Here is a 25,557-nt window from a genome sequence, read left to right as displayed (position 1 = left end):
ACCACAAACCTGTCTTTTTAAATTTTCTCATCTTATACTTCCTTTTTTCTTCTTTGTACAACATAATAATTAATAATTTGTGATATAATGCATCAAAGCAAGTGAGCCGGTTTAGAGTCTGCTCTCTTTAATGAGTTGAGCCGAAAAAGACGTTTCTCTAAAAAGAGACGGACTTCCTTTCACTACATCAAACAGCTCGCTTCGTTTGCAACGAGAAAAACGATACCGAGATAGAGGCTTCTGCGGCGAACTCGTTTGACTTGATTGATTTGCTGTTTCGTGATAGTCGGTGTATACCGGATGGTACCCATAATTGACAAATTTTTTCCTTACAGATTTTCTCGTACGTCGTACACGTCTTACAATGCATAATAAACGTACTTTGTGCAGCAAAATCGTACAGGTTGACAGGTATGCAATTTTCAGTAGTCGCCTGCAAACCATCCCAAATGTCACTGTATAAATCCCTCGTCTTGATTCAACCAGTGACTCGGTCCTGAGTCATAGTGTGACGTCACCTAGGACCCCCCCCCTTTTTGTTTGGGACGACTCTCACCCCGCCCATACCGCGCCCCCTTCAACTGAGCCCATCGGAGTCTGTCGGAAAGTCAGCGGAAAAGTGTGGCAAACTCCGTAACGGAGGTGGAGGCTCTAGGTTTCCTCCGCGTAACTCTCCCACTCGCTACCCGCCCTAGTAACTCAGTTCTCGGCCAAGTCAGCTGTGTCGTGGCCCGAAGAAAAAGAAGCTCTAAGGCCGCGTTTCGGAAAACTTATCCCGGACGTTTTACTTCTCTGGCTGGAGGTACGCTACTCTCCGCTCCGTCTGTCAAAATGTCCATTGTGTACTTTGTTTTAAGTGCTTAAATAGGTTGTTTTTCTAAGATTATGATACATAAAACAACATCAAAAAGTGCTTATGAAACGTATTTCACGTCTTGGTGCTGGGGTTTGTAGTTTGGCGCTCGCCAACATCTGTTGCATCCTTCAAACTTCAAGATGTTATGATGCGTACAGTTTGAAACGTCAATTCCAAATCAGTTGACATTACGGTGCCAAGAGCAGAGCAAAAATACATCAGGATGCAATTCATTCTCTTCCAAATATAACACAAGAATCCATCTCTGTCAAAAGAAATGCATTCCTAATTACAGATATTTGATGCAGCATATTTTCAGCCCAATCCACACACGCATTAATACAATTAGTACACACAATTTTCTTTCCCCTGCAAAAACACAAAATGAGAAATACCTTTAAATTGCTACTTAATAATTTCCTTAAACAGACAATGTGTATTTACTGCTCATAGTGGTGAAAATAAAGATTATTAAATAAAAAGTAAAAACACATGGACTATCATATAAAAGTGCATTTTAACCCGTATGTGTTGTAAGGGGGGCAGCAAGGCGGCACAGTGGTTAGCGCGTGTGCGGCACAGTTCTGAGGTCATGAGATCGAACCCCATGTGTGGAGTTTGCATGTTCTCCCCGTGCTTGCGCGGGTTTCATCTAGGCACTCCGGTTTCCTCCCACATTCCAAAAACATGCATGTCAGGTTAATTGGCCGGTCCAAATTGTCCCTAGGTGTGAATAAGCGAGCGAGTGAGTGGCTGGCAACCAGTTGATTGTGTCCCCTGCCCACTGCCCGAAGACAGCTGAGATGGGCTCCAGCACCCCCGCGACCCTACTGAGGATAAGCGGTGCAGATAATGGATGGATGGATGGATGTGTTGTAAGGGTCTCCAGTAACCCGTTTCAAGGTTGTAAATGTAATTACTATAGTGTGCCAGGGGTTATAAAATCAAATAACGATGGGCATAGAGACGCTGTCTTACTTACGAAAGAGATTCTGGACAATCGTTTGTAAGTTGAATATGCTTGTAATGTGCTTCAGTGTTATATTTTGTATGTCTAAGGTTTGTATAAGTATGTTTAAGGCTTGTATAAGTAACCTGTATTGTTTTGTATTAAAAAATAAACATTTCATAAAATTATATGCTCTATGTTAGAGAGTGTCCAAATAAAAGCCACCCAACCATTTTCTCAACCGAATCAAGCTTTCTTATTCCACTTTAATTTCAAAGGAAACAGCTCGCCTCTTCTTTACACTTTTTGAATGGATGCACGAGATATTGACCAATAAAAATGTAAAAGTTATTAATGCGCTGGACATAGAGTATAGAATGTTTACACACGAACTAGGAAGAGCAAGATTTCTTCGTCGGGGCGGATGCTGGATGACAGCACCACACGCTGGTAGCAGCGGAAAGAAGCACTACAGTAATGTCCTGTACTCGGAAGAAGGTGCATGCAATACAAAATCTAACTTACAACAATATTCGGATATTTCTCAACATCCCGAAAAAAATGTTCGTGTCTACTGTTTTTCGTTAGTCTAATGGTCGTAGTGGGAGAGCGTCTGTCTATGGTTATGGATGTATATAATGTTTGTTAGGATGTTGTGTTAACTATATTGAGCGATACTCCTTTCATCTTCATGAGGGTAAAAAATACCTGTAGACCAAGAAATCAACGATGAAATCAACACATGAGCCTTACCTAAAGGGAGCTGACATCATGATCCGCCATCTTGCTTCTACATGTACCCAGAAAGGCTTGTCAAAAATGAGAAGTAGTATGGAGTGTTTTGGTCACTTTGAAACATCATAGTTGGTATTCTTGCTTTTGCTTTTTAGCACTCGTTTTTTGGTTGCACTACACTACATCATACAGCAACATCTAGTGGTCAAATAATCCACGCTGTCCCTTTGATAATGCAATCATTTAAAAAAAGTTTTGTCTATTCCTTTATTATGTTTCTAATTGTTGCAGTAAATGGGCACTAGAAGGCAGCCATTACTAGTAGCAGTTACAATCGTGAGCATGAGTACTTTAGAGAAGCAAGCACTTACTGTGCACTTGAAATTAAAGTTACCGTAACTTTAAATGAACGTACACACCAAACCTTATTACATCGCAATTTTATTTTGATTGTAGTAGTGTGCATGCACAAACTGCGACCAACTGATCCTGGTGGTGCGTGGTAACAAGCGGTCTCTAGTGGTAGCCTCTGGGATTAATCGTGACCTGGATTTTCCTTCGTATGACGAGCAAGGTTTTTGTGCCAAATAAAACTTGTATATCAAAATTCCCGTGTTTAGGGGTGCTTGCGTAAAGAGGGACCACTGTTTAGTCTTTGAATAGATAAGATGCATCTTGAAGTTTTTATGCAACTATTATCTCCATATAATTGTGGTGCTTTATTTTTTTGATATTGATGACTACAGTTGCTCTTAATTGCATTGGTCTAGGAATAAATGTAGGAAGATGGCCTTCGTCTATTTTGAACAAACACCCAACCAGGGTTGGGTAGGGTTACTTTAACTGGATTACTTTCAATTACTTTTGGATTACTCCAATACCAAATATGCTAATAAAAGAGAAACTAAATATGAATAAAATTACTAAATTTTGTGCAGGCTTGGGGAGTAACGGAATACATGGAACGGCAAAAATGATGTTGGCAAGCTGTTGGGATTTATTTTCATTTTGTTTCTGTCGCATTTTATGTTAGTTTTGACGGAGATCAAAGAGATCAAAGCCAGGAGAGAAAGCTTACCACGTGTTGTGAGTCATAATTTTATTCATATTGAGTTTCTTTTGTCTTTTATTAGCATATTTGGTATTGGAGTAATCCAAAAGTAATTGAAAGTAATCAAGTTAAAGTAACCCTTCCCAACCCTGCACCCAACAAACAAACACCAATTATCTTTTGATGTTGTTATTTGCTACCTCGGAATTTTGCTGCCCCTCTGAGGTTATCCTCAGTAATTCCACTTTGTTGGACACTGGGGTAAAGTGGCAACATAAATCACGGCCAAGGTGCTCCATAGGTGTAGTATTTGTCATGATCTTCTTAAATGACTTCCCAGGCCAGGCAGCTGGCACACGCTGAAAGGTTCTTTTGTCCAATGTCTATTTGACCCACCTCCGTGTTTTGGCGCATCTCCGCATTTTGCCAGCCTGGGTTTGTTGACAATTTTTTTTTTTCAACCGGTGGCAAAATATGTACAAAGTCTAGCAGTACGGAAATATGTTTTTTTTTTAAATATAAATACTTCTGCCAAGTTCAAGGCAACAGTTATTCATTGCTATTTATCTGCACAATTCATTAATCCCTTGTGAACAATAAAGATCCCTGATTTTCTTAGTGGCAACCCAACCCCAGCTGCTATCATCTCTATGTTTGTTGAGTGAACTTAAGTTGAGCTTTGAGATAGAAGTGACCAAATAGAGTGAATATGTGATGTTTTTTTCTGTTATGTCTAATACGGATATAGCCGTACCTAAATATCACGATACGAGATTTCAGTGTGAAGCATGAAATCCTTATCTCTGTCACTCAAACCACAATTTAGGAATGAAAGGACATTTCCAGCACTGTAGCGCTGTCTAGCCATATCAAAAAAAGAAATGAACGTTAAGAAAATTTTGAGTACCGCTGAAATTATGTGTTCTTCTTTTTTACCCCTCACCCTATTCCTGGGGTCTGCTCCCTTACACAGTAATACGACTGTGCACGGTAAATTATGTGACAATAGTTTTATCCCACTGATATGTAGTAAACCAGACATAGAGAGTCATTAGGTTACCGAACCCCCCTAATTCCATGCCCTAATGCCAAGCGCTAACCATGGAGGCAATAGGTAGCAATTAGTGGTAAGTTCTTGGGCCATGCCCGAACTCGACAATGTCAATGTCAATCATTAAGTGGGGCCGGGCCGGGATTCTCTCTCCTCGTTTTATCTTTATTTATTTTTATTATTTTTTTTGCCTTCGCGGAGGATCTGCACAGCATGCACTTATTTTTATTCAAGCAATTATTGAAATGACTGCTTTTTACTATAGTATTTTTCTGAAATAAGAGTACTTTTACTTAAGTAACACGCTTGGGTGCTGCACTCCGGCGCCAAAATGCGCGCTCTTGCGCCGAAGTTGTATTATTAAGATAACTCTATCCCAAAATAAATGCTTGCAAAACCATTAGTTTAACTTCAAATCACCGAATCCAAAGAAAGTTTCATCCTCGGTGTCACAGTAGATGTCATTTCTGATTCTCGCCGATAGCTTCCAAGCTTTGCAAACTTTCTGCTTTTTGGCTGTATGTTTCACTGTGCGCATTTTGTAATCGGCAGCATATGATTTTATTTTTAGTGACATTTTTTGTTTAGTTTCATTTTGTTGCACTTTGCCGAACCGTTCATTTTGACGCTGCACTTCGGAGTGCTCACTTGATTTGAGGGACTCGGCGCAAAGTAATCCCAAAAGCTTCGTACTTCAGGTCCCTCAAATAAAGTTAGTCAGTCAGGTTGACTGGGTTCGGGCTTATATACCCGCGGGCCAGATTGGGTCGGGCAGCATTTTTAAGGCCCAATGTTACCTCTAGTACAAATGTTGGCTTAGGTATGACCGGTCGAGGCTCGAATCAGCGACCTCCTGGTCTCGGTCGCTTTAGACCAAGGCCTCGAGATGGTCAGACCTTAATCTCTAAATGGTGTAATTTATTAATTCAAATATTGGTCATGATTTGCAACAATGAATATAATGCATGTCATCTTTAAAATAGAGGTAGTAGCCAATATCTGTTTTTACCTCATGTATGAAATTCTATCCATCCATCCATCCATTATCTCTGCCGCTTATCCTCAGTAGGGTCATGGGGGTGCTGGAGCCCATCCCAGCCATCTTCAGGCAGTGGGCAGGGGACAACCTGAACTGGTTGCCAGCCAGTCGCAGGGTACACAGAGACAGACAATTCACTCGCTCATTCACACCTAGGGACAATTTGGACCGGCCAATTAACCTGACATGCATGTTTTTGGAATGTGGGAGGAGACCCACACAAGCACAGTGAGAACATGCAAACTCCACACAGGAAAGTTCGATCTCATGACCTCAGAACTGTGCCGCACACACGCTAACCACTGCGCCGCCGTGCCGCGTATCAAATTCTAATTGATAACTACTTTTATTGTCTAATAAAATGCAAAAAATATGACTTTCTTTGAGAATTTACATTCTTATGTTGTAAAACAAGCAAAAATGTATTAGTCACAGTAAAATCTTGAAAACCAATCATTTTCTTTCTAGTGAGTTGGAAATTACTTTAAGGAAATGAAATGAAATGAAATGATCTGCATTTATATAGCGCTTTTCAAGTCAAGACTTCCCAAAGCGCTTTACAGTGTGCTTCACATTTCCCAATAGCGGCCGTGCAGCCATGTAAGACGCTATCCTGCTTATTGGGGGCATTAGGGATTCAGTGTCTTTCCCAAGGACACTTCGACATGTAACACGGAAAAGCCGGGAATCGAACCTGCGATCTCTTGATCCCAAGACGAGCACTCTCCCTCCTGAGCTAATGCCGCCCGAATCAATCTTTCTTGGTATAGTTGAAAAAATATTCACTTTACATCAGATTGTACACAAACATATTTTGAGAAACAAAACGGCTAAGAAATGCTTGAACAAATGTGAGGCATTAGGAGCTTAAGTTAACAAAATACAATAGCAACAATGTTGCGGCTGCATTGTAATACAGTAATCCCTCGGTTATCGCGGTTAATGAGGACCAAAACCACCTGCGAAAAGTGAAAATCCGCGAAGTAGCGCCCCTTCAAAAATGCTTTTATTATTTTATTTTATTATTATTAATTTTGTTAGTATTTATTATTATTAAAACCAGCTCAGTGGCCTTGGGGGTATGGCGCCCGCCCCGAGACTGGGAGGTTGTGGTTCAAGCCTCGGCCGAGTCATACCTAAGACTTAAACATTGGTACCCGGTGCCTTCCTGCTTGGCGTTCAGCATTAGGGGTTGGAATTGGGGGGTTCGGTCACCTTATGACTCCCAACACCTCAGTTGGGTTGAGCGGGGGCTGGGAATCCCCTCCTCTGAATCAATCTCCCAAAAAGAGTCAGAAATGACTCTAGCCACCTCCCACTAGGGGGATATGGCTGTGGTATACATATACATATATATATATATATATATATATATATATATATATATATATATATATATATATATATATATATATATATATATATATATATACAAGCATTATTATTTTTTAGACCCGCGAAGCTCTGAACCCACGAACGTGGAACCGCAAAGTAGCGACGCCCCTTCAAAATGCTTAAAAAAAATATATATATTTTTTTTTTAAATTATTTTATTTTATTATTATTATTTTTTAGACCCGCGAAGCTCTGAACCCGCGAACGTGGAACCGCAAAGTAGCGAGGTCCCACTGTACAATATCATGATCTTGAAGTCATAGTTACACTCCTAATGTGTCTGTTAATCAATTGTTTTTATCTTGATGCTAACAAAAATTTGATACACCAGAGATCTGGCACACATGACTGATGTTATATATTGAAATATTTATTCTTGATGAACTATAATACGACCAATGAGCATATTGTAAAAAAATACAAATCACATTTTGTTGTCCAATTACATTTCTGTGTAAAAGTACTACTTTGCCACAATGTCAAGTGTTTTATGTTGCACCAGCGGCATGTTAAACTTGTCACAGAGGTGAGCGTTTGAAGCCTCTCCTCAGTGAGAGTGTGTTAATACCCCGTGGCATGTTCCCCCACCGCTTTTGAAGTTTGCGAGACCCCCAATTAACCTCCCCAGATTAATCCTTACCTCGCCAATCTAGCGCTTCCCCGGTATCCTGCGGGGGGCCACGTTAAACCTAACACTCACTCCCTCTTTGCCTCTTAGCACTGCTTGACTTTCTCTTCTTTTGTTTGCAGCACTGACATCCTGTAAGCAGGCCTCTCGGAAAGGGGAAAGACGGAAAAAGAGGCTTTTCCGTCCACTTCCAAATATTGTCCGAATATCGCCGGCTGCCAACTCGGAACAATGGCCAGGGGATGCGTCCTCGCCTTGTTGCTGCTTGCAGCGTGTGGCATGGCTTCGGCAGGTACGTCAATGTGCTTGTTCTGATGTTTTGGATATTTTGGGTTCATCACTGTATGAGAACAGAGTGAAAAAGGAAGGAACACTCTCATCTAGGCTGTTAACTTGCAGTATGACTTCAGGTAGTTTCTTACAAATAGGATTTTGCTTTGGTGCAGATTTGTGAGCAGGAGGGATCAGAATGAAATGTTTATTTTTTTTTTCGCTTGTGGCCTCAATACATAGGAAAAAATTGCGAAAGTAAATACTCAAAAGGACACCTCTCATGCCTTTTAATTTGTGGTTTCACTCAATGTGGTTGGGTGCAGTTTCGCAAGCTTACTAAGCAATGGAAAATTGTCCTATTTTCAACCCCAAAACGTCTTTTGAGGTTATTACTATTCAGAGCATAGTTCCAAATCTACAAAGCTCTCACAAAGACCTTTAATTTAGGTATTTTTAGTATGGATTGTTGCTTATCCAAAAAGTTAATGATGACAACCAGCAATGATGACTCATAAATTGATTACCTCCATGCTAACTTGCAACAGTTTGTAGTACAGCACTACACCACACGGCAGCGGCTCTAGTTTCGTTGTGCTGTTGGGACACTATTCCCGGCGTTCATGTTTAATTTTAATAGTATTTAGTCTTCAATAAAAAAATTATCTACTCTTTCCCGGGTATCAGTATCTGTGTTGTATTGGTCCAATACTTGCAATGATAGACGCTGTCTTGCAGCCGATTCATAGTCACAAACTAGAAATTAGATAGTATAGCAATAGAAAGTTGACTATAATTTCTTGAAATGTAAGAGTCATTTGGGGACTCATATGACTTTAAATTAAGCTGTAATTTTTGGGTAAGTAATTTAATGCACTAATGGTATAAACACTACTCAAGAGCTTATCATTTTACTTTAATAGTGAATTGTGCCAAGAAAATATACAACCACAATGGATTAAATATTGAAAGTCATTGTGTTGCTACAAACTATTTGAGGATTTGATGTGCACAGCAATTAAATACTTACAAGATGTTCTTTAAATGACTCAGAAGAAGCAATATGGTAAATTAGAAACACCTTCTTTTCGCAAGTAAAAAGTAAAAACTAAACACAACATAGTTCGTCTTTGTTTGACCTTTGCAATGACTGTATCAATCTCCGGGATTTCCCACAGTTTCTCCCGGCACGCCTTTGTAGATAGCACATTTTGTCAGTTGAGGAAAAGGGGATTTACATTAAAGAAAGTGCTGACACGGCAGGCTTGAGGAGCTAAGTCAGAGGCGGCTGGTGTGGCACTCTGTGATTTATGACCTCTTGATAAGACAAGGGATAGTCAATCGGTGGACAAAGATGAATGCAAGCCATGTCCATTGCAGTACAGTACACTTCCAGTGGCCATTAATAAAAGTCTTGGAACGATGATGTAAGCCGGGGCCTGGGCCCAAACCGCACTCAGCGGCTTTGAGGAATGTATGCGCCGTGACCTTGGCAGCACAAAGAGAAGCTTTTTTTCTGCTTGAATGAGAAGATCTGTACTGCGCGTTGTTCATCTGCCGTCACCTCGACCTTCTTGTGGAGCGTCCTCACGCCTCGACGTAATCACAAGACGTCTTTGTCTTTGGATATTCAATGGCTCCGGAACGGATGAAGTACTTTACAGTTTACCAAAGAGGGGGTCATTGAGGTTGAGTTAAATTCGACCACACTTGTTACTGAAATCATAATCAGTTAACTAATAAAGTGCCAAGGACAACAGGAAGGCTTTTAAATTAAAATGTTTTTTGCCAAGGTTGAGTTATGTCAGTTGTTACACTTACTCATTGGTGGTGTTTGATGAATATCAGTGCTGGGCTTTTAGATTTTAGGTACTTCGAGGAGTGCTGATTAGCCAAACCTACAGCAGAGGAAGTGAAGCTCCCTTTTGTTTTGGAAATCCCCCGTTTGCCAACTGTTAATAATGTGTGGAAAGACATTTATTGTCATGATGGCATCAATCCAGTGCTTGGATTTCACTGAATTGTATAATTTGCCACTGAAGTCCATTATTAAATGTTGAAATACCTGCTTCATATGAGAAAAACACATTTCAGCTTGTTACATTAGCCTTTAAATCACTGTTTTAGCTTGCTGTTGTTTATTTTTCTCTTAATTTCTAGCAAAGCAACAGAGTACTTCTAAACACTTAATGATGTTACACAAATGTAAAAGTATAGGGTATTGTGGAAGGAAATCGACTAGTAACTCTGCCATTTCGAAGAAACCCCACATTTGAGCTTTTTGACAGGCTTCATGAACTAAAATTTATATAATACTAAATCGTGAAATTTGTCAAAATATGGGCAGACCACTGCAGCAAAATGGGGTGGTGTCCTTTAACTCGGCGCCCATTCCCTGTGTTGTACGTTACCTAGTTCAATGGAAAATTAAAATGTGATTTGCAATTCTTGGTTCGGTGAATGGGATTATTTTTAAAAGTTGGTGGGGCTTCGCTTGAAGTTTGAAGTGCGGCAAGTGTAGTAAGTCGACTAGAAGCTGAATACAATAAACACACAAAGCCAGGATCTAAAACACAATACAGGCTTGTATGCATTTGTTTTCCCATAGGACACGCTTGGCATTGTTGCATGTCGTCAACAAGTACGCCAGGTTCACCAACCGCCCGGAAAGAAAATGTGCTTATTCGGAAGCTTTAAAAAAATACATTCAAAATGTCTTCATACCTACTGCCCATCCTCGCAATGCAAAAAAAAGCCTTTTAAAAATAACAAACATTTGTTTCTTTATTTAAGACAATATTGATATTGTTTTGTATTTTTAGTGAAGATACTGTACAATATTGGATTCCTAAAATAACAGTTTCAATTCATTAAAGTTAAATTGCATAGTTCCATTTGCTTTCAACACAGCAATTTGGCATCCCACTGGACTGTGTGCCACATCTGCGCAAACGTTTCCCATTTGCCCTCCGGCTATATTACATAACGAAGCCTTTTCTTTCGGAGAACGCAATCCGCTGTCCAATAACTCTCGATGCGGAGCACCTCTCTGCCACGGCATGGCCTTTTGCTGATGGATATATTTTAAACTCTTGGCAAGACTGAGCTTTGCGGGAAATGAAGTTGTGCGAGAGAGCTGCCAGATGTACAAGCTGGGGTGACTTGGTGTGGATATGAATCGGAAAAGGGCCCAATATTCTCGATGCACTTTCAAGTTGTACGCAATATTGTGATTTCTTTGGCAATATGAGCACCAAACCTACCAAAAGAAAGAAGAAACCATCAATAAAAATAATTTTTGTTGCTAACTCATTCCATTTATTTTACAGTAACCTCGGTTTGACCAGTGCATTTCTATTTAAATCCATCCATTTTTGCACCCCTTATCCTGTATAAGGTCAGTGGGGTGCTGTAGCCTATCCCAGCCATCTACAGGCAGTGGACATGGAACACCCTGCACGTCAGTCGCAGGGCACACAGGGACCGAAACCTCACTCACTCATTCACCACCTAGGGACAATTTACAGACCCAATTAACCTGCCATGCATGTCTTTGGAATGTGGGAGGAAACTGGAGTGCCCAAAGGAAACCCACGCTGGCACGCGGAGAACATGCAAACCAAGCACGGGGAGCCCGATAGCTGGAAATGAACCCGGGACCTCTGAATGGTGGGGTTGTGTGCTAACCACCAAGCCGCCGTGCTGGCATTTCTATTTCCATTCAGTAAAACAACGTACTTGAAGAGAATAATTAATGAGTTAGGACCTTTGGTCTTTTTACAAATTGCCTTTTTTGCAAAAAAAAAAACACATTGTTGTTCAATTAAATGTTTTTTCTCCTTCCACAATCCATGCATATTATCGTATTTTCACGACTATAAGGCGCACCTAAAAGCCTTTTTTTTAAAAAAAAGCTGACCATACGCCTTAAAATACAGTGCGCCTTATGTATGGATCAATATTGAGTCGCAAGGTCTCACAACTAAGGCAAGCAGCCGCCGACTACGTTTTACACCGTGGGCAAAGTAGTCCACTATTGGCTAAAGTTATTCGGTGATGAAGGAGGCGGGTCCTTTTTAGAATTTACAGGATCGCATAGGCTAAAGCGGGGAAAAACAAAGCCTGCAATTGGCTGAAAAAGATGAATGTGAATCACACGTTAGGTTGCTCTAGGGCAGGGGTCGGGAACCTATGGCTCGCGAGCCATATATGGCTCTTTCGATGAGTATCTGTGGCTCAGAGACAAATTTGCGTGCAAAAATTCTCCATCTTGTTCAAAACTTGAGAAGTCTATTCAATTTAGGTACTTGCAAAGCCAAACCAATATTAAATAAAAGGGCATTACTTCACAGTATATATAGGGCACGTTTTTCACTACAATTTACAGTCAAGGTGTCACACAAAAAAAGGGGGAAAAAAACTCGTTTTGGCTGTACAACGCTAAAGAATCCTTTCTATAAAAGTTCACTATATAATCTGTGTTCAGTGTTCAGATACCTTATGATGAATCCACAGAACTGTAAATACGCCAAAACACCGGAAGAGAACTTAGTCATTTGATTGGGTGAGTGGGAGGTATGGGTGGAGCTATGCAAAAAGTGCAAGCACTCCCTCCCATCTCTCGCCCCACTCCGTATGCGCCAAAAGTAAGCACATCAGGCTCCCTGTTTGCAGAATGTTGTCACGTTTTTACAAAACAACTGCTTGCATCTGGTTTTGAAACCAATATGTATGAAAAAAAAGGGTCAAAAGGAGTTTAACCGATCTTGAGTAATTGCAAGAAAGAGACAAGTTTAAAGTGGTATGTTTGTTGATTTTGGGACAGGGGCTCTGGCATTATTCTCTTTTCATATTTTTTATCAAATCATCAAAAATAAATGTGCTGAAGACTAAGCTTTTGTCTGGGGCGCGGGTTTAGCAATTTAGTAAATTTGTCTCATAATATATGGTGTGGCTCTTTCCCAAAATAAAATTAATATTTTTTGCTTTTATGGCTCTTTGAGTCCAAAAGGTTCCCGACCCCTGCTCTAGGGCATGGAGAAAACCTTTTTGTACTAATCTATTTGTAAACAGGAATTATAGGGCTAAACAGACAGCTAGCAACAAGCAACTATCATTTTTTTCTTGTATTTGTCGGCATTATTGCGTGTTTTAGAGTGTTAATATTTTACACGGTTGGATTTACTACGCTCACAGATGTTGCATATTTTTATTGAACGTTATGGCTGCAAGATGACTTTGGTGAGCTACTCAGGCTTTATATTTTCCTAGTATTTTGTTTCAGACTGATCTTGATGTTTCTGTGATGAATCTTTTTTTAAATTCAATTCAATTCAAAGTGTTTATTGTCATATGCAGTAAAGAACGTTTCCCTGCACAATGAAATTCTTACTTTGCTGTCCACACTATAGTCAGCGAAAAATAAAACAGAAATTAAGAAATGGATGGCATTTCTTGAATCCCAAGAGTTTAACATTTCTAATGATATGTGGAATGACGCAGTTCAGTGATTGGTGACATCATACAGACACCGTGTCCATACATGTCTGAGACACGTATTTGCTCCATTGCTCCATTAAGTCTATGTTTCATTTATGAAGTTAAACTAACATAGCATAAAGTCAAGTACAGAAAACAGGTGAAGCATCATTAGTGTGTCTTTCTGGGGATTTTGGGTTGATACTTGAATTAACCGGCGAAACATGTGAGCACTAAGGATATAAAATAATAGAAAAGTGGTAGAAAACTCAAGCCTGGTTAGCACTGTTGGCGAGGTGACTTAATGTTTGTCACGCCAGCCCTCAAATTATGGTATCATTTTAAATGTTGTAGTTAAACGTATCCTTATTTGCTGTAAACATTTTATAATAGTGGTTGTGTTAATGCTTTATGTACTTTTGAAGTTTGTGTTTTCTTAATTGAATATTAAAATAACACTCAGTGGTGATTTATATCACTTTATAAAGAATATATTTTTTTGTCTGTTAAATTAATAATTGAGTTGGAAATTCAAGTCTAATGTATAACTTTTTGAACTGAAGACCAAGTCATCATCTTATCCTCTTTAAAATTCTAGTGAGCCCTCCCTCTTTTTTTTTATTAGTTTTTTTTATCTGCCTTACGATTTTGAGGAGCACAATAGAAAGCCCACAATCTCAGACAGCTGCCTCCCATTATCGACTCTGACTTCACTTATTTGCGAGCCTGCTTACTGGAACCACGGACGGGAGAGAGAGCAAGTGAGTGGGAAAGGAAAGGGGGCGGTAGTCGGCAGAATTGCGATAGCCAACTCTTAAGAGAAAAGCCGGCCATATTTGAGGACAACTGGAACCAAGATAGCGAGGGTTTAGTTGGTGAGAAGGCAGAAGAAAGGTGTTCACGAGTTGACGTGTCCCGTGATTCTCAACACATCTTGCCACCTCCCACGACAGAAATAACCATGACACACTAGATATTAAGGGTGGGACCAAAAATTGACTCACGCATATATCTTGATTTTATTTTTGGCAATGCTTAAAATCATCGTTTCCCAACGTAAAATGCGGGAAGGCTATATGGCTGTCGCGAATATGACATATTCGTCTAATCACCATTATTTTCACATTCGCGATGACCACCTTTTTTCACCCCCTTTTGTAACTACACATGACTGAAATAGCGATGAAATGACGTTCACATTAACACGCAAACAGATTGTATCACACGGTATATTTCTACTATAATGCTGCTGTTCAATATGGTTGAAAAACCAGCGTTCAGAGACATGCTGTACAAGTTTGATCATCTGTATGACCCACGAGGCAAAACAATTTTAAGTTTACAAGTTGATATTTAAGTTGATGTCAAGTTAACAGACCTTATGCTGTGCAATTTGTTTTGTTTGTAAAGTTTCTCAGAGAAACTATGTTTACTTAGTTACATACCTCCTTTTACTAGTTTTTGTATACAAAGCCTGAGAACTTCAAAAAAGACGTGTCTGCTGCTGTTAGCTGAATTCACTCAAATGTGTTGAATCTCAGAACTAAAAGAGAAGCAAAGAGAGTCATTTATCTGCTATGCGGCTGTATTCACTTTAAGTGTGTGTGTGTGTGTGTGTGTGTGTGTGTGTGTGTGTGTGTGTGTGTGTGTGTGTGTGTGTGTGTGTGTGTGTGTGTGTGTGTGTGTGTGTGTGTGTGTGTGTGTGTTGAAATTAGAGTATTTTTTTCTCAACTGTGCACCAATTTACTGAAAAGTTAATCATGATTTATTGATTAATTCTTGACTTTATTTCTTGACCATTACATTGTTCTTCTTGATCAACTTGTTCAATATTAATGTTAGATAGATAGATAGATAGTTTATTGGCAAATAAAGATTCACACTTCCAGCAGTATCCTTGTTTTTAGAAATGAAATAATAAAATAAAGATATAGAATACAAAAATGCCCAATATAACGTTTTGCTGTAGAGTATTTAAATAGTGCTACGGAAAATACACACAGTGATGAAAATAGGGTAATATGCAAATGTAGGAGTGGGGTTTAATGTGGGCTTTTACTTCCCCGGGTGGAGTTAAAGAGCATCATGGCATGAAGAAGAAATTATCTCCTCAGTCTGTCCGTGGAACAAGACTTTTACAAGCCAATTAAGCCAATATTATCACAATACATGTAGCACATAATGCACAGGGGATGTTTTTTTTTTTTTAATATTTTTGGCAATCGTAGTTATTTGAGTAAAAATTAATCCTTTCCAGAAATCCTTATTTGAGGTAGAAAGTGAGCAATGAGAACTAAGGCCGGCGCCCATCAATTTTAAATCCAAAGTACGGGCACATATTGGTTTTTATATAGTTCCTGGGTAGACGGAGTTAGACATGAACAAAAGTGTCCAATATGATGCAAAGCTGCCTTCTAGTGGCAAATATCAGTCTTTTAAGTGATTTACAAAGCTGAATTTTACAGACAACCAGGGTGAGACTCTGCTATGGATCGAAAAATTATTTGTTAGTGACCAAAACAACTGGTTTCCGGTTAGCATATGCAAGCTAACACAACGTATAATCAGTTGATGGGGTTTCTCCTCAACTCATTTAATTTCAACTCTTAACAACAGCTACTTTGCCCAAGATAAATAAACTGAATATGACTAGGAACAATCTACAGACGAGTAGTGGTGTTATGTGACACGAGGCAGCACGGGGCCGATGTCAGGGCCTCCCTGTCAAGATAAAAGCCCGGTGTGACCGTGGCTATATAAACAACCCAAAGGCTTGGGCCTCACGATGCCTCAACATCTGCTCGCTCCGCTGCAAGAAACCCCGCTGCCGTAGTCAATTGGAGTGTGGCGACCCATCGAGCCTCCTCCTCTTCTCCCGCCCACGCCGCAACTCTCCGGTTTCAGCCCTTGCACAATCCTAAGCCTGGCGGCGGTTCTCTCCAGATGAGCCTCGGCAACCGCTCGCGGTTTTGGCAGGCACCGGGAAGAGAAAAAAATCAGACAGAAAGAAAGTTGTTTGCCCTCCAAAAAAGAAAAGAAAGCAGCACACTTTCTCCATATGCACCGTCCTTTCGTGAGTTTGCGGTCGGACAATTAAAGTTGTTAAAATCAGAAACCAGACTAAGTTCCAAGGCATAACTCGGATTGGGTTTTTGGCCCGATCAAATTTGACTTTTTCTGCCATCCATGTTTTTTTTTGGCTTTTTGTTTTAAAGGTGGACATTACTGATAGTTTTTTTGTTTAAAGCAGGGGTCTCAAAATCAATTTACTTGGGGGCCTCTGAAACTAGGGTCTGGTTAAGGTGAGGCCAAATCGGGTATTCCACAAAAAAGTTTCGATAAAACATTCCTCTGTTCTCAAATATTATTTTGTAAAATCCCTGCACAAAATAAGATTAAAAATGAAAAACATTAAGAATAAATATAAAAATAAATCAAGCAGTAATTAATTAATCCATAAGCTGCTAGGGTTGCACCTAAAGAGACGGTGTTATTTTATTCAGCGCCTCCCAGTGCTATAAAATGTAATTCATTCCAAGAATATTGAAATAATCAGCAAAAAAAAAAAAAAAACACAAACTATCATATAAATGTGCATTGCTTTTCAAATGTTCAAATTATTTTACATGACATGAGGTTAACCTAGAGGGAGATGGCAAAACTGTTAACCATCTTGCTGCTACGGATACTCTAAAAAACAAAAATCTGTCTTGTTTTTCTTGTACTTTTCTTTTTTGCTTTCTCTTTTATTTTTGTTTTCCTTTATTTTCTGTCTTTTTCTTTCTTTTTGTCTTTTTATTCATTGTCTTTTTGTCGGTCTTTCTTTCATTTCTTTTGTTTTGCTTTTCTTATTTCCTCTTTTTTTCATTTGTTCCTCTTTCTTTTCTTTTTTTCCCACTTTTCTGTCTTAGCATCATTAATTCTTTCTTCATTTTCTTCCTGCTTTCTTTCTTCCTTTTTTCTTGCTTTATACTATTCTTCATTTACTTTTTTACTTTCTGGGCAAAAAATGAGTAAAAAAAATTGTGGTTTATGGTCTCTTTGAGTCTATAGTTTATATTCTTGTTATTTTGTTTAGCACTCGTTTTCAGTTGTGTGACAGAATGCGGCGACATGTTGTGGTCAAATAATATACACTGTCCATTTAACTTTCATATTAAGGTGGGGGCCTCAATCTATCATCTTGAGGCGATGGCCCCTGGCCACGAGTTTGAAACCATTCTTTTAAGAAAGTACAATGGATAAGCAGCTGATTTCAAAGTCGTAGCTGAGTTTTATTTGGCCAGTTTCAAAGATATCTGTAGTGAGATGATGATGATATATTTTTTTCAATTCGTCACTTTCTTAAGAACCTCAATTAATATAAAGTTGAATCAAGTTAATGTCCGAAGTTGGGGACTTGCCTTTCTTTTTGTTGACATAAGAGTAAACGTTTTTCGTCCCGCCCTTCTTCCTTTCTCCTGTGCACGACGTGTTGGAAACACGCCAACCAAAACACGCCACACACGTCTTTACTAGCGCAGAGGCGCGCTCTACTCAAGACGGACACCGAGCCCTTACTAAGACTTCACACTTTCATTTACAACGCCAATTCCGGACAACTCTTAAGAAGTTTTATGTGGCACTGGACCGAGGGGAAGCGTTGCTTCGACAATTTCATTGCGTCCGCCAGGGAGTTTATTGCAAGGGAGGCATAGATTTAGTAGTTTTATGCACTTGTACACCTATTTGAAGCAGTGATGCCTTTTATCATTGAGTTGTTTGGTTAACTGATCATATAACCACAATGGTGGTATTGTTTTGGTGTTTCTTTATAGTTTTGGTAGCCTTTGTCTTTAAAAAAATGCTTTTCTTGCGAAACGTTTTTAGTCAAAAAATTTTTAGAGGGTAAAATCAATTTCAGTACACTAAATTAGTCTCATCAAAAGTTATTATTTTGGAGGTATTGGAGAGACAGTTTTTTTGGGTCATGACAAAGGCGATTTGCTTTACAGTATTTGAAAAAATGGTATAAACAGTGAAGAAAATAAGTATTTGAACACCCTGCTTTTATGCTATTTCTCCCACTCAGAAAACATGGAGGGGTCTGAAATTTTCATCTTAGGTGCATGGCCACTGAGAGAGAGATAAACTAAAAAGAAAAATCCAGAAATCACAATGCATGCTTTTGTATGTATTAAATTGTGTGATACAGCTGCAAATACATATTTGAACACCTGTGTATCATCTAGAATTCTGAACCTGTTAGTCCACCCATTAGAATCCCACCTGCACTCTATATATCATCCTGAATCTGATGCACCTGTTTGAGGTCCTTAGCTGCTTAAAGACACCTGTCCACTCCATACAATCAGTAAGACTTTAACTTGTAACATGGCAAAGACCAAAGAGCTGTCCAAAGACACTAGAGACAAAATTGTACACCTCCACAAGGCTGGAAAGGGCTACGGAGCAATTGCAAGGCAGCTTGGTGTAAAAAGGTTCACTGTTGGAGCAATCATTAGAAAAAGGAAGAAGCTAAACATGACGGTCAATCTCAATCAGAGTGGAGCCTCATGAAATACATCACCTCCTGGGGTCTCAATGATTCTAAGAAAGGTAAGGAATCAGCCCGGAACTACACAATAGGAGTTGGTCAATGACCTGAAAAGAGATGGGACCACCGATTCCAAGGTTACTGTAGGTAATCCACTAAGACATCATGGTTTGAAATCATTTGTTGCACGAAAGGTTCCCCTGCTTAAACCAGCACATCTCAAGGCGCGTCTTAATTTTGCATATGTCCATTTGGATTATACAGAGGAGTCATGGGAGAACGTTTTGCGGTCAGATGAGACCAAAATAGAACTTTTTGGTCATAATTCCACTAAGTGTGTTTGTAGGAATAAGAATGAAGAGTACAATCCGAAGAACACTATCCCTACTCAGAAGCATGGGGGTGGTAGCATCATGCTTTGGGTGTGTTTTTCTGCACATGGGATAGGACAAGTGCACTTCGTTAAAAAGAGGATGACTGGGGCCATTTATTGTGAGATTTTGGGACACAACAGCCTTCCCTCAGAGCATTCAAGATATAATTGTCTGTCCCTGTGTGCCCTGCGATTGGCTGGCAACCAGTTCAGGGTGTCCCCTGCCCACTGCCCGAAGATAGCTGGGATGGGCTCCAGCACCCCCGCGACCCTACTGAGGATAAGCGGTGCAGATATTGGATGGATGGATGGAGATATATATATATATATATATATATATATATATATATATATATATATATATATATATATATATATATATATATATATATATATATATATATATATATATATATATAAAATTTTTTTTACATATTGAAGGCTAAACTGATAGCTAAATTATCCATTTGTTTCTCAAAAAATGAATTTTAATCAATATTCTGCTTTATAGTAAAGTGCACTGGTTAAAAATAAAACATTGTTTGTTCATATGCTTCATCAATCAATCGACAAAACAATGAACTGGTTAATGGGCCTGTTTTGTTTGAAAAGCCCTTCTATATTCGTTTAAAGTTAATTGTTGTTATCTTTTAACAAAGATGGACCTCTACTGCAAACATTTGTTTGTATTCTGTATGCTTGGTTAATTGTGACTTTAGTCAAAATGACAAGGGAAACATAGCATTAGTACTGTAGTTGTACTCCCCCGTAGTGTGTATCACCCGTTCTGTTCGTGGCTTAAGAATAAAGAAGTCAAAGAAGACAAAAACGCCTCTAACCATCTGTGATGAATGATTTCTTGCCGCATCACCAAAAAGTTGTGGTCGGGCTCACTTTTGATTGACGGCAAGAAAGCACTCGTTGCCCAACATGAACACAACATGCTTTGTTTTGTAGCAACTGTTGTTAGCTTATTAGCAATCTAGATGTCATCAGCCCCTGGGGAGGAAAGCCGGGCACAATTTTGTAACTGTGGAGTTGCAAGCTGTAGCTGCAATGCTATAATAGGTAACCATGAGGTAGAGGGGTCTAAGGTGGTACTAAAATATATATTGTAAAATCGACAGACTTGTCACCAGATATTTTTTTGTGAAAAATATATTGAAATGAGGTAAAAATACAGTAAAATGACAACCTCCGTCAACAGTGTCACAATTTGTGTATTTTTTTTAAACTATTTAGCATGAGCATTAGCATAGCGTGAATGCATGTAATTATCGTCTCCATAAAGTTTAGCTGAAGCCAAAGCAATAAGAAAATTCATTATTCATTTTGAAGCACAATGACTCAATGTGTCATTATGCACGTCTTTGGTTTGTATAATAAAATAGACACATAAATTATGTCAATCTTTCTGAAAAAGAACAGGTAATCTATGTAAAAAATGGTGGATGCAAACAGCATTACTAAGGCATTGATTTTTTTACACTGTATTTTAACTGTTAAACCTGACAGGTGACTGATTTATACTCCGGAATACTATATTGCATAAAAATATGTTAGAATAACATTGTAGGACGTTTTTCAGTTGTTGGGTTTTTTTCCGCGCAGTACACTTTTCATATCGACCTTCCTTTTTGGTGGCAGAATTTACGAGTTGCCTCAACTAAATAAGAGTACACTCCTGCCCACCTAGCCCTGCCAGCTTCAGTTTTTCATGTCTGCAGTTTGTTATACAGCAGATAAATCCTCTGGGCGACATGAGCCTCCTTACCCCATTCAAAACGGCTTTGCTGGCTTCCTGCAGTAGCGGCTTCAGGGGTCATTGGGCAAGGGCTAGCAAGGTTTGCTGGTAATTCTGTCTCTTTTTTTTTTTTTTGAACGTAAGGCCCTCCTGTGGCAGGAAAGTAGGCCGGAGATGTTACATTTTGCGTGGGAACCTTGTACAAAAGGAGGCCAGGGGATCATTTTAATCCTTGGCGGAAAGAATAGATAAGCTCCATTGATGTTTGTAATATTATTTTTTAGTCATGTAATTAAAGTGGCCTTTTTTGGGATTTACCTGTTTCTACCTGTGCTTTTGGGCTTTAACGTCCACTACTAGGAGACATAAAGATGCTTTTCATTCAATAAAAAATAAGCAACGGCACCATAACAACATAGCTAACAGGCCCAATTTCCGATTTCCAGGGCCTCTATTGTCGCTTCTAATATGCTACGTTGCTATTAAAAGGAAGGAACAATCCTACCACCTTGCTATGGTGATGCTTTCACTATCGCAACCATTTTAAAATAACAAAGCAATTGATATGTTACAGTCTCTTTAGAGTCAAAATGCTTTTGCTATGCTACACTTTGTTATTTTGAAGCAACACAATCAGGACACTGAGTAAAAAGCAAGTTTTTGCATGCACAGAACGTATGTGGGAGTTGAGCTTTGTGGTGCATGCGTGTGAGTGTACGTGTGAGTGTACGTGTGCGCGTCCATGTGTTTGTTTATCTTGGGAAATGGCTTTGTGGGAATATCTGGCTCGTCCCAAACTGGCACACATCAGCTGACATCACTTCCTGTTTCCAAAATTTGGCCGGGCGCCACCCTGAAGGAAGCCACAGAGTGTTTGGAAAACCTCCCGATCGCTCGCACTGGTCTCTCTGCCTATTTTTTCTGTTGTAGTTATAGAAATTTTCGTTAGTTCATACAATTTTATTTTGCCTAAATAATCACTACACCGAAACTAGGCTGCTATCAGAGAATTTGCACGATTCTAAAACTTTACTTTTTGTAGTATTCCTTAAATTATTAAGTGATGAGGTACCTTAAAAGATATATACAAGTCTAGGTTTTGTTTTATTCTTTTTTTTTTCTGTAATTGACTTTCATTATGTGCCCTTATTAAAATCTCCAGTCGCCACTTCCTGTGAACAGGCCATACAAATGTTAAGCACTGAATTCACAAAAACAAAAGGATATGATATTTTACTAGACATAATAATCCTCATAAAGCTGCTTTTGAAACCTGCCTGTGCGCCTGTTGTGTGTGTTTGTGTGTTGCAAAACTTCCCACTGAGGCAGAACAAAACAAATAAACAGTCAAAGGGCCATACAAAGAAAGAGAAAGTCCCTGCCCACGCCGATGCTCTACTTTAGTTCCGTCTGTGATCTTTTGGAGAGCTAAAATACTTGATGTCGACTTTGGATAACGTTAAGCTTGATGAATGTCCCTTACGAAGAATCTTTTCTTTCTTCGAGAACCAAAAAAGGATTTATATTCCAGACGAAATATGACGCAATACTAAACTCTCTCACAGGGTTCCCGATGCGTCTTAAAATCTTGAAAAAATCTTGAATTTGATGAATGCGACCTGAAGCCATGAAGAGGTCTTGAATTTTGTTTACAAGTCTTAAATTGACCTCTCAAATGTCTTAGTTTTTCCTTGTATGATAGAGCTAGGAACTGTAATAAGTGTAAGGAAAGTAATGTTTCATTTACATTCCTTGTTTGATCTGCAGATGCTTGTTCCTGATGTGTACATTGAGAGTTTGTATAATGGGAAGTAAACAGAGTGACGATCCCAGGAAAGTGCGTCATTGCGTCCTTATCAGTATTTCTAAATTTATTCTGATATTCATAAAAGCGTCACAATATGTAAACTAACAAAAGTATGGAACTTAGTGTAATAAAATTATCTCAAATTTTATCCCACTTTATCGATTTCTGACCGATAAATGCAATGTGTCGGTCGGAAAATCCAGATTTACGCGGTTTTGAAAGTGCAGCATTACGATGGAGCTTTACGCAGTCAGTCTATAACCCGCTGTTGTCGTTGGACTAACTTTGGGATGGGATAGGAGCTACAGGGAGGCAGGCAACCACCCATATTGCAGATCTCCTCTGCTAACCCAGCGCTAACATTGACAGTCACCTCAGCTGCCAGCAGCACCAAACACACTCAGCCAGGTCACGTCAACTCTTTGAACACAATATTTGTCAAAAGAATTTGATCATAATGATAATCACCAAAATATAAATTATTTTTCATCGTATTTTACTTAACAAATACACATCAGGAGGTAGAGTGCTCGTCTTGGGATCAAGAGATCGCAGGTTCGATTCCCAGCTCCTCTGTGTTATATGTCGAAGTGCCTTAGGCAAGACACTGAATCCCTACTGCCCCCAATAAGCAGGTCGCCTAGTGTGTGAGTGTGTGTGTGAATGGGTAAGTGTGAAGCACATTGTAAAGCACTTTGGGAGGTCTTCAATGACTTGAAAAGCGCTATATAAATGCAGACCATTTACCATTTACAAATCATTGATCCAAAATATTTCTAGATGAACAAAACAAAATCACAAAACATTTATTAACAACTAATGGTGCTATCCATAACTTATAAGCTTTTTGAATCTCTGCTGCCATCTCATGTTTTAAAATCATGATTGCAGCCTTAGTTCATGATTTGTGTGCAAGGACACAGCTACCACGTTGTACAACGTTGTAATGGAGAATTATGGGGAAGAGTTCATCTAAAACAAGGTTTTACAACATGGTACAATGAGTCAAAATTGAGTCCAAATTTTAAGCTGATTTTTAATGTTATCCTTAACCTTATTATTATTATCACTATTATTACTAATGGTATTGTTGGGCCTGGGCCGCGAGAATATTGTTTGGCAATGAACCGATCGTTTGTACGGAACAGATTGCGGACCAATGCTTTCACGTGATTTCCTTTTCTGCTTTCAGATATAACAACATTTTATTTGTGACCAAATTATCAGCTAACTGATCTATGGGCATTCAAAGTTATATCCGATTTAATCTTCTTAATTAGGTGCTATTAGTTGCTATTTTAATGTCAAAACGTGTGAAATATCAAAAAATTGCATTAGCATACCATTTTAATTAAAAATTGTACTCCCTTAGCATTTGAGTCATCTAACAGGTAACAGGATGGTGTGGTGGACACCATGGTAAAAAAAACAATAGTTTTGTCTGCTTCACGAAAACGTAGGACAATACGGGGTTAAAAAATAAGCCGATGAGTGGACAAAAGCATATGCTGGCTCTCGCTGGGAAACTTTAGAATCTAGCGCAAGCTTCCAATCATTTCCAAATGTTGTAACCTCGGCGTGTTTCTGGTAAAGCGAGCAAGGCCTCAGTGGGCGCAATGCTGCTGGCTCAAACAGAAAATACCACGGCCCCCCCGAAGAAAAAAAAATCTACCATGTCCCCCACCCAACCACAGACCTTCTGGAAGGGAAACGGTTGATTGTTGCGTCCCTCAAAAACCTCAGCAATGCATTTGCGTGCCTCCCGACGTCCTACTCAATGCTGGGTGCGTCGAAGTGGGTCACGTAAAAACGCAGATGCTCCTTTTGCGGCGCACCAAGAGGAAGCGTCATTTCATGCAAGAGTCAACATGACTTATTAAAGCCCAGCTTTACACACAAAACTGAATACATAAATAATTGTGTTGCTTATTTGGAGAATGTTTGAGGCAGTGGGTATGTGTAATTATTTTGCATACTTCTGTTTTTCCTTTTTTGAATGTGTCCTGTTTTTTTGTCTCTTGTATTAACATTATTTGTGTTCTTCAGTATATGTTGTTGTGATTCTACCTGATTAGCTTTACTTTTCCTATTTTCTTTCTCTCTTTTTTTTAAGGATAAGATTTTTTTGTTTTTTTTCTGTTTTATTTTCATTAATTGTCCTCATTTATCATCGTTATTTTAGCAACTTTGGGGTTTTTGTATTTTCCTTTAACACTTTTACTAGTTTTATGTTATACTACTAGCATGTTTCCTGTAGTGCAGTGGTGAGCACATTTGCTCAGCATGCGAAAGGTCCCCAGTTCAAGGCCGTGTGGAAACATATGTTGGCCTGGAGAGAGATGTGCTGTTCTTGCCCAAGATCAGAGGAGGGTAGAGTAGCCAAAAATGTTACTCAAGTAAAAGTACAGTTACTTCAGAATAATATTATTCAAGTAGAAGTAAAAGTAATAATCGAAATACTCACTTGAGTAAAAGTACTTGGTGAAAAAAATTACTCAAGTACTGAGTAACGGTAGCAACTTCGTATTTATTGATTTTTTTTAAAAACAACCAATCATATCATCAAATGATCGAAGTCCATCCAATCCACTAAAAATACATTTAATTTAAAAGTAGATTAAAATAATCAACCTAAATTTAAGTGC

General features: G+C 39.0%; 1 protein-coding gene across 1 annotated transcript in view; it reads left to right on the top strand.

Moving 5' to 3' along the window:
- Positions 1–608: 608 nt before the first annotated feature.
- Positions 609–25,557, top strand: part of tgfbr3 (transforming growth factor, beta receptor III) — a 73,224-nt gene continuing 48,275 nt past the window's right edge. The window contains exons 1-2 of the mRNA XM_088350055.1: positions 609–802; positions 7,827–7,996. Coding sequence (XP_088206181.1) covers positions 7,936–7,996 — 61 coding nt within the window. The 5' untranslated portion in view covers positions 609–802; positions 7,827–7,935. The remainder of the gene's footprint in view (positions 803–7,826; positions 7,997–25,557) is intronic.

Source organism: Urocampus carinirostris, chromosome 12 (genome assembly GCF_059441175.1).
Source record: "Urocampus carinirostris isolate Australia breed hairy pipefish chromosome 12, RoL_Ucar_1.0, whole genome shotgun sequence".
In the NCBI taxonomy this organism is placed as follows: Eukaryota; Metazoa; Chordata; class Actinopteri; order Syngnathiformes; family Syngnathidae; genus Urocampus; species Urocampus carinirostris.
This window is presented reverse-complemented; position numbering and strand designations above follow the sequence as displayed.